The sequence below is a fragment of the Alosa alosa genome, chromosome 14 (genome assembly GCF_017589495.1).
Source record: "Alosa alosa isolate M-15738 ecotype Scorff River chromosome 14, AALO_Geno_1.1, whole genome shotgun sequence".
Taxonomy (NCBI): domain Eukaryota; kingdom Metazoa; phylum Chordata; class Actinopteri; order Clupeiformes; family Clupeidae; genus Alosa; species Alosa alosa.
Genome location: NC_063202.1, coordinates 12,197,381 through 12,206,470, shown reverse-complemented (window position 1 = coordinate 12,206,470; position 9,090 = coordinate 12,197,381). Strand labels below are relative to the sequence as shown.

General features: G+C 47.0%; 1 protein-coding gene across 3 annotated transcripts in view; it reads right to left on the bottom strand.

Moving 5' to 3' along the window:
* slc44a1b (solute carrier family 44 member 1b) overlaps positions 1 to 8,425 on the bottom strand; it is a 24,877-nt gene extending 16,452 nt beyond the window's left edge. The window contains exons 1-3 of one of the 3 annotated variants that reach the window (XM_048263452.1): positions 8,344 to 8,425; positions 5,388 to 5,477; positions 4,778 to 4,920 (exon numbers count right to left, since the gene is read on the bottom strand). In XM_048263452.1, coding sequence (XP_048119409.1) covers positions 4,778 to 4,920; positions 5,388 to 5,477; positions 8,344 to 8,376 — 266 coding nt within the window. In that variant the 5' untranslated portion in view covers positions 8,377 to 8,425. Of the gene's footprint in view, positions 1 to 4,777; positions 4,921 to 5,387; positions 5,478 to 6,187; positions 6,465 to 8,343 lie in introns of those variants that run through there. The other 2 variants (XM_048263454.1, XM_048263453.1) reach the window with 2 other exon arrangements.
* Positions 8,426 to 9,090: the final 665 nt, after the last annotated feature.

Genomic DNA, 9,090 nt, shown 5'->3' with positions numbered 1-9,090 from the left:
GTACACTCTTCAGCAGCATTTATTGCTCCTCTGCAGTGGAGCTTGAATGGTACTTATGGTGTAAATGTAAATTTAGCACATAAAGACTACAATTTCTTAATACAGTACAAGACACAAGGTCTCTAAGCACAGTGGGGAAAGAGGGTCTGGAACTCAACTAAAGTTCTGGACTGCGGATCCAAACAAAAAACATTATCGGCATACTTTTCAAACCGGTAGCATTAGCAGAGCATGTGTGTGTGTGTGTGTTTGTGAGAGAGAGAGACACACAGAGACAGCTGGTGAGAGAGGATGTATGTGTGTGGAAGAAAGAGAGTGTGTGCGTTTTTACAACAGTTCAGGCTGAGATTATGGGGCATCCCAGTTGGATACGCCTGCTGCAGATCAGGGGAGCCACCTGTTCCTGACTAAAGCCAACGCAAGTGTGTGTGTGTGTGTGTGTGTGTGTAGGTGTGTGTGTCTGGTGTGTGTGTGTTTGTGGGCCAATGCAGTGTGTGTGTAGGTGTGTGTGTGTGTGGTGTGTGTGTATGTACATGGGCCAGTGTGTGTGTGTGTGTGTGTGTAGGAACATATGCCTTCACAGTGTCTCTCAATGTAAGCTTGAGCTTGTGTGTGTGCATGTGTGTGTGTGAGAGAGAGAGAGAGAGAGAATTGTGTGTGTGTGTGTGTGTGTGTGTGTGTGTGTGTGTGTGTGTGTGTGTGTGTGTGTGAAGTGGTTGGAGTACTGGACACACATACATGCACACAGTGCAACTCTCGCAACACCTATACCAGCCCTAACATCCTAACGTGCCACACCCTCTTAGCCCTAACGTGTCCAACTCCTCCAACACCTCTACCAGCCCTAACGTGCCCAACTCCCCCAACACCTCTACCAGCCCTAACGTGTCCAACTCCCCCAACACCTCTACCAGCCCTACCGTTGCCCAACTCTCCCGACACCTCTACCAGCCCTAACGTGCCCAACTCCCCCAACACCTCTACCAGCCCTAACGTGCCCAACTCTCCCAGCCTCAAAGCTCGCCTGACACCTCTACCAACTCTTGAACACACCCTCTGCTCTCTCTTGAACACACCCTCTGCTCTGTCTTGAACACACCCTCTGCTCTCTCTCTTGAACACACCCTCTGTTCTCTCTTGAACACACCCTCTGCTCTGTCTTCAACACACTCTCTGCTCTCTCTCTTGAACGCACCCTCTGCTCTCTCTCTCTTGAACACACCCTCTGGACTCTACTTAGCCCTCTGAACTCTCATTCACCTGTAACCTGTATTTAGATGTAAAGGTACACACAAAAAAACACAACCACCACCCCTCACCCATAAGGTTCCTTAGTCAGAACACAACCACCACCCCTCACCTATAAGGTTCCTTAGTCAAAACACAACCACCACCCCTCACCCATAAGGTTCCTTAGTCAAAACACAACCACCACCCCTCACCCATAAGGTTCCTTAGTCAGAACACAATCACCACTCCTCACCCATAAGGTTCCTTAGTCAAAACACAACCACCACCACCCCTCACCTATAAGGTTCCTTAGTCAGAAAACAATCACCACCCCTCACCCATAAGGTTCCACAACCTGTAACCTGTATTTAGATGTAAAGGTCCTTTACTGTGATACTCTGGTCAGCTTGTTGGCCAGAGGCAATCTACAGACGTTCTTTTTCCTTCACACAAATCTCTCTAAATACAGTACAAACACACACACAAACACACACACACACACACTTTCTGTAGCTGTCCTTGTGTTTTCTGCAGCACTGCCTGTCACCATCTAGCTTTCCAACTGATGCTATCATCAACAACCAGCACACACACACACACACACACACACACACACACACACACACACACACACACACACACACACACACACACACACACACACACACGCACAGAGCCATCTAAGCATTCCAATTGATGCTATCATCATCATCATCAACCAGCATTCCCACACTCACCATGGCAACGCAGATGGACACACAAGGAGTACTCACAACAGAGGAGCCAGGGATTGTGGGAAAAAAACAGTGGAGAGAGTAGGAGAGAAGAAAGAACAGAGAAAAAGAGAGAGGGAGAGAAAAAAAGAGATAGAACAAGAAGAGCCACAATGACAGATAAAGAGAGATGAACACAATAGCAATGAAAAAAAGATGAACGAGGAACGAGAGAAACAGGGGGAGAGAGAGAGAAAGAGAGAGAGATAAAGGGGAGAAGGGAGATAAATACAAATAAAAAATAATAAATAAAGAGTGTGTGTGTGTGAGAGAGAGAGAGAGAGGGGCTAACCTGCGGTCACTGAGCCGAGTGTGTGTGAAAGGGAGAGAAAGAGAGAGTGTGTGTGTGTGTGTGTGTGTGTGTGTGTGTGTGTGAGAGACAGAGAGAGAGGAGGAGAGAGCAGGGCTGACCTGCAGTCACTGAGCTGAGTGTGTGTGAGAGGGAGAGAAAGAGAGAGTGTGTGTGTGTGTGGAGAGAGCAGGGCTGACCTGTGGTCAGTATGGTCCTGGTCACTGGTTTGTGTGAGAGAGGGAGAGAAAGAAACTGTGAAAAAGATAAAGAGAGACCAGGAGAGATCAGAAAGAGAGAGAGAGAGAGAGACCAGGAGAGATCAGAAAGAGAGAAAGAGAGACCAGGAGAGATCAGAAAGAGAGAGAGAGAGAGAGACCAGGAGAGATCAGAAAGAGAGAGAGAGAGAGAGAGACCAGGAGAGATCAGAAAGAGAGAGAGAGAGAGAGACCAGGAGAGATCAGAAAGAGAGAGAGAGAGACCAGGAGAGATCAGAAAGAGAGAGAGAGAGAGAGAGACCAGGAGAGATCAGAAAGAGAGAGAGAGAGAGAGAGAGAGACCAGGAGAGATCAGAAAGAGAGATTGAGAGAAAGACCAGTCGTTTTTACACTCGAGGACAAACAAGGAGATCGGGAAGAGGAGACAACTTTACGCCACATCGTGTGTCTAAAATTTTGCCATCACAAATTTCCCCTCAGAACTTTTGACAACTGAAAATAAAATGTGATACAATGAACAGAAAGCTTCTTCAATATGCTTTATCGCCATGTAGGCTAGACTGTTAATCAAATTAATGTATGAAAATAAAGTTGTGCATCATGTTAATGAAGTAAGGTTGCTATTCCTTGAAGATGAGTCAGATGTGTTGGCCATTCATCTACAAATGCTTTTCTTAAGGATGCCAGAAACTGCATATTACACTATGACAGTTTGTAAGGGTACAGCTGCTTTGGGCAGGTCCATAAGCTATAGGCTACAACAAAGTGTTTCTGGAGACAGATTCAGTCACGATTTAGTCAGACCTGTTTGATGGAAGACTATGGCTATCGCTATCTCTAACTAGCTCATATAAGTATAAGTAAGTAGTATAAGTATAAGTATATACTCTTTTGATCCCGTGAGGGAAATTTGGTCTCTGCATTTATCCCAATCGGTGAATTAGTGAAACACACTCAGCCCACAGTGAGGTGAAGCACACACTAATCCCAGCGCAGTGAGCTGCCTGCAACAACAGCGGCGCTCGGGGAGCAGTGAGGGGTTAGCTGCCTTGCTCAAGGGCACTTCAGCCGTGCCTACTGGTCAGGGTTCGAACCGGCACCCCTCCGGTTACAAGTCCGAAGCGCTAACCAGTAGGCCACGACTGCCCATAATCGAGAAGAATGCATGACAGAAATAACGTCCAGCATCTAGATGTTATGTGGCTAACAGAAGTTATAATGTGATAATCTAAAAGCTTTCTAGGACAGACGCTCAATGAGTTCATGCTTTGTTTTACTGCTAGATTTTAGGACAGGGCTCTAGTACTCAAGTCCAGTCTTGGACTCGAGTCCGGACTTGAGACGTTTTTTCTATGGTCTCGGACTCGCTAGTATTTGGACTTGGACTTGTCTCGGTCTCTGCCACGGGTCTATATAACATTGGAGGGAAAGGGGAATGGCTATAATTACACATCCTGGGTGTTGTGACACTGTTTTTGCTTTTAGATCAACAAATACTAACCCAAAATGGTTGTCTTGATACTGTCATGCATAATACTCAGTCTTGACTCGGACTCCAAACTTTTTGGACTTGGTCTTATCTTGGACTCGACAAAGGTGGTCTTGACTACAGCCATATTTTAGGATAGCCTATATGGCAACCGATTGCATGCCGACCTACAGTCAACTCTGTAAATGATTGGAGGCTTTGTGGATTTAAAGATTGTCGTAATGTGCTGTCTCTGCTATTGCTGCTTTTGATCAGTCAGATTTTAAACGTCCTGTGGTGGGTTGGACATATGTAGTGTCATCAAAACGCCCGCCCAGATTCCCCCATTTCGCCTTAACGCATTTACACTAGTGCCGGAATGAATCGTTTCGCTAAAATGTCTACCCTGCCTGGTGGTAAAATTGGCGAGACACTTCGTCCCACCATTCCGCCTCAGTGTGTGTAAAATGGAAAGCGTTCCGCAAGTAAGGTACATACATTCACAGGAAATTCTGCAGAATGGGGCTCAGGAGAGAATAAAGGGAGGGAGGGAGAGAGGGAGAGAGAGAGACCGGGAGAGATCAGAAAGAAAGAGAGAGAGAGAGTGTGTGTGTGTGTGTGCCTGTGTGTGAGACAGAGAGAGAGGGCCAATGACAGAAAGAGAGATATAGATATAGAGAGAGATAAGTGTGTGTATGTGTGTATGTGTGTGTGTGTGTGTGTGTTGTGTGTGTGTGTGTGTGTGTGTGAGAGACAGAGAGCGAGGGCCAATGGCAATGAGGGTGAGAGAGGCACTGACCTGCGATCGCGGTGGTCCAGGCCACTGAGTCGGACTCCATACAGCTGCTCATTGGGCTGACCGCACGTGTTGCCATAGCTGTCGTAACCAAACACCAGCCGTGCCGCGCCACCCGTTACCACGGTGAAACCACAGATACCACCCTGCAGGCCACACAATGACCAATCAGCACGCAGAAAACCACCTTCACAGAGAACTCACCAGAGTAGAGGACCTGAGCATCTCTGAATGTCTGTGTGTGTGTGTGTGTGTGTGTGTAGGTGGGTGGTGTGTGTATGTGTGTGTTAGTTCTGACACAGGCCCAGGTCTACATGTTGAATGACTGTTAGAGACTAGAGCTGCTGCTGGCCTACATAGGGAGCTGTGCACACTCATACACACACACACACACACACACTCTCTCTCTCACACACATAAAATAAATCAAAGCAAACATGTACAGCATGTGTGTGTCCCAAGATGGTTAAATATCCAGCGTTCCTACGATTAAAGAACTATATCCTATATCCTGATCCTACTGAGCCCACTCTGAGCGCGAGAAATTGGACGGTAGGCAAACTGACAGAGAACACGCTCACACTGGTACTAAGGCAGGCTCGAGCCTACTCACCATTCCCACGCAGAAGAGCACGAAGAGAAGGAACCACGGCAGGTCGGTACAGCTCCGGTCCTCCAGCGGCCTCCATTCCCTCTTGGTCCGCTGCCGTGGGAAAACACATTAAGACGATCAGAGAATGACAGCTGTCAGTCACAACTTGACACCACCACCTGGACCCTCAGAGCCGTGCGTAATGACGTGTTATGATAACCACACGAATTACACATCAATTCCTCAAACGAACGCGTAATTTAGGGTTAATTTCCATTAGGAGACAAAAGCCACGGATAAGATCGCTCATCTTCGTTTCCACCGGTGACAACACCAAGTCTAACTCCAGTGGCGCGAGCTCGCCCGCGGATGCGCTAGGAACACTTGCTCGCAGAAACGACCACCGTTAATACACCACGCGTCCAAACTTATGACCTTAGCTTCCACTCGTGCGGGGTGTGCTGAGGTGTGGTTGTACCGGTGCGGCGGCAACGGGCCAATTTCATGACGGTACGTGGTGATGTGCACCCGCGCGGAACGGACCCCGCTCGCGCACTGCCTTTCAGTCCTGCTGCAGAAACCAAATCGTTGTCTATTTGATGTTAATGAGCAGATGACTGGTTACCAGGAGCGTGCCTGGGCCGTATTAAACGGATTAGGTGCTATACAGCGCTGTGCTAATCTGATATTTATCTGAGCAGCGCGACTCGATCTGAATTAAGGAGAATAAGGCCGCGCGGACATTAGCCTTCCGTACCCCCCGAGTCACATAACCGCACGCCAGGTTTGCTACGGTGGAGGACATCCATCTCAAAGCTTACCTCCGTGCTGCCGCAGCATCCCATGTCAAGCGAGGCTTAGATGAAAAGCAGAGCGCGACCGCACAGGAAAACAAGACCCCGCCTCGCACGGAGCAGACGCGCGCGTTTACCCTGCATAAAGCGCGAGGCAGCTGTGATGCCGTACGGAGACAAGATCGAACATACGACCCGTCCGCCCTGGACACACCGACACCCGTGTAGCGTCCTCTGGGCCCGGGTAAACAGGATTATTACTTCGGGATTTAACGCGACACACTTCCTGACGGCGAGCAGGCGCAGCCGGAAAAGGATCGCGTTTGTCCACTCACAGCGCGCGCCTGCTGTCCTCAATCACCGGAAGTAAAGTAGGGTTATAAGTAAAAGCGCGCGGTTTAAAGCTGCGTGTGGACCAAAGATGCTGACTGATAATAAACACGTCCGTCTACAGGCGTGCTTGATCTGTCTCTCGTGCTTGATCTGTCTCTCTGCCTTTACACACACCAAAAGGGCCCACCGACTGCGACCGGTCTTATGGTGCATGTCAGGAAATCAGCCCTCTTCAATTCACCCTTAACTGGAGAAAACAAGGGTCAAGGATCCAGGATGTCTTTATGGCCCCTGAAGGTTGTAGTTGGCTACAGACAGCAGAGTCCACGCTAGTCTCAGCCACAACACAGAACAGGACTGGACACCTATATAAGTATAAGTATAAGTATATACTCTTTTGATCCCGTGAGAAAAATTTGGTCTCTGCATTTATCCCAATCCATGAATTAGTGAAACACACACTAATCCTGGCGCAGTGAGCTGCCTGCAACAACAGCGGCGCTCAGGGAGCAGTGAGAGGTTAGGTGCCTTGCTCAAGGGCACTTCAGCCGTGCCTACTGGTCGGGGTTCGAACCGGCAAGCCTCCGGTTACAAGTCCGAAACGCTAACCAGTAGGCCACGGCTGCCCCACAAAGAACATACGACCACGGCCTGCCACCTAAGATAAACAACAAATAATAAACACATAAAATGGCATGAAAGCATAAAACGTACAAAACATCACCACAGCTTTGTTGAAAGGCCAGTTTCAGCTGGGACAAAATAGTTCTTGTAGGCCTGTAGCCTGAACCAGGGTCAGCTGGGACAAAATAGTTCTTGTGGGCCTGTGGCCTGAACCAGGGTCAGTTTGTACTGTATCAGTCCCTCTCTGCATTGTCCTCACACAGATGGGTGAGGTTGTGCAAGGCTGCGTTTGTTGTAACCGATTCCTATTCTAAACACCTTCACTATAACCCTGCTGTAACCGATTCCTATACTAAACACTATCACTATAACCCTGTGGTAACCAATTCATACTCTATTAAACACCATCACTAAAGCCCGGCTGTAACCAATTCATATTTTTTTAAGGTTAAGTGACCTGCAGCTGACAAGCTGACTAAGGTGTATGTTAGGGGAGGATTCAATGAAACAGGAATAAAACAGGAAACAGGAATAACACATTCTCATGAAAGTGCTGTCAACATTAAAACTATGAGGCGTAAGATACAGCAAAAGCACTGATGGTAGGCTTTGATGGAAAATAGTATCCACCTGAAGCTCAAATGTACTAAGTAGCTGAGCCTAGAAACACATCCCTGAACAGCTCTTTAAGTCATCTGTCCCAGCATCTGAACAGCTCTTTAAGTCATTCTGTTTATTAACTTCTAGAGCCATCCATTAGCATCAACAACAATAGTAACAGCAGACATCAAATAATATTCCAACAACAGCAACACTGTAAATAGGCCTTCTAAATGCCTACAAATAGCAATAATAACAATAATTATAATAATAATGATAATACATTATCATTATTATTATGTCAGTAATAATACTAATGATACATAATATAGCATAGGGTAATAAATATTCCACTGAGTTAACATTGAACTACATTTATTACCCTGGCAATTACACTATAAATCATCAATTAGTTACATGTCATAGGCTACTTGGTTGGTTATTGTTTAATACCAGTTTGATGAGCAATTTTTTTTATATTCCCACTAATTGTAATGTATAGCATTACATTCCAACAGAACCGTCTAAACCGTCCAAAAAATCTTTAGTTGAGGTATGGCTCCACACCTCTCACTATAGACTCACCTCTCATGCGATGCATTTGATGTAAAGAAAATGTTTTTTACCTTTACCCAGCGCTGGGGGTCCCGGTCCTTCATGTCTGCGTTGCAGCCTCGAGCTGTTTACGCTCATGGCATAGGCACAGGGCTTGCAGCAGAACCGGCGCGCGCCGAAGGAACAGAGAGGTATTGTTCCATTGTTAGCTGTTGTACCAGGGAGAGAGTGAGCGTGTGAGAAATGGACAGTGTATGTGTGTGTGTGTCAAGGCTGTGAATGTCTCTCGCTCTCTCTCCCTCTGTCTTTGTGTGTGTGTGTGTGTGTGTGTGTGTGTGTGTGTGTGTGTGTGTGTGTGTGTGTGTGTGTGTTTGTCAAGGCTGTGAATGTCTCTCTCTCTCTCTTACTCTGTGTGTGTGTGTGTGTGTGTGTGTGTGTGTGTGTGTGTGTGTGTGTGTGTGTGTGTGTGTGTGTGTGTGTGTGTGTGTGTGTGAATGTCTCTCTCTCTCTCTCTCTCTCTCTCTGTGTGTGTGTGATTGACAGCAGTGTTAAACTGAACATTCTGTCCATTAATGTCCATCACTAACCCGGGTCAACATGGGGTGGAGGAGGGCAGAAATTGACTGTCTGCAAGCAAGGGAGGACTCCTCACTGATGCCCACAGAGACTCGTTTTAAGGGCTGTGATAGCCAACATATGGAAAATTCCAGGATTAGGGGACATTTTAGGCATTTAGGTCTTCTCAACCTGTTTTCTTATATAACCAAATATCTTATATGACCAAATTGTTAGGTGTGATCAAGTTAATTCTCATTTGA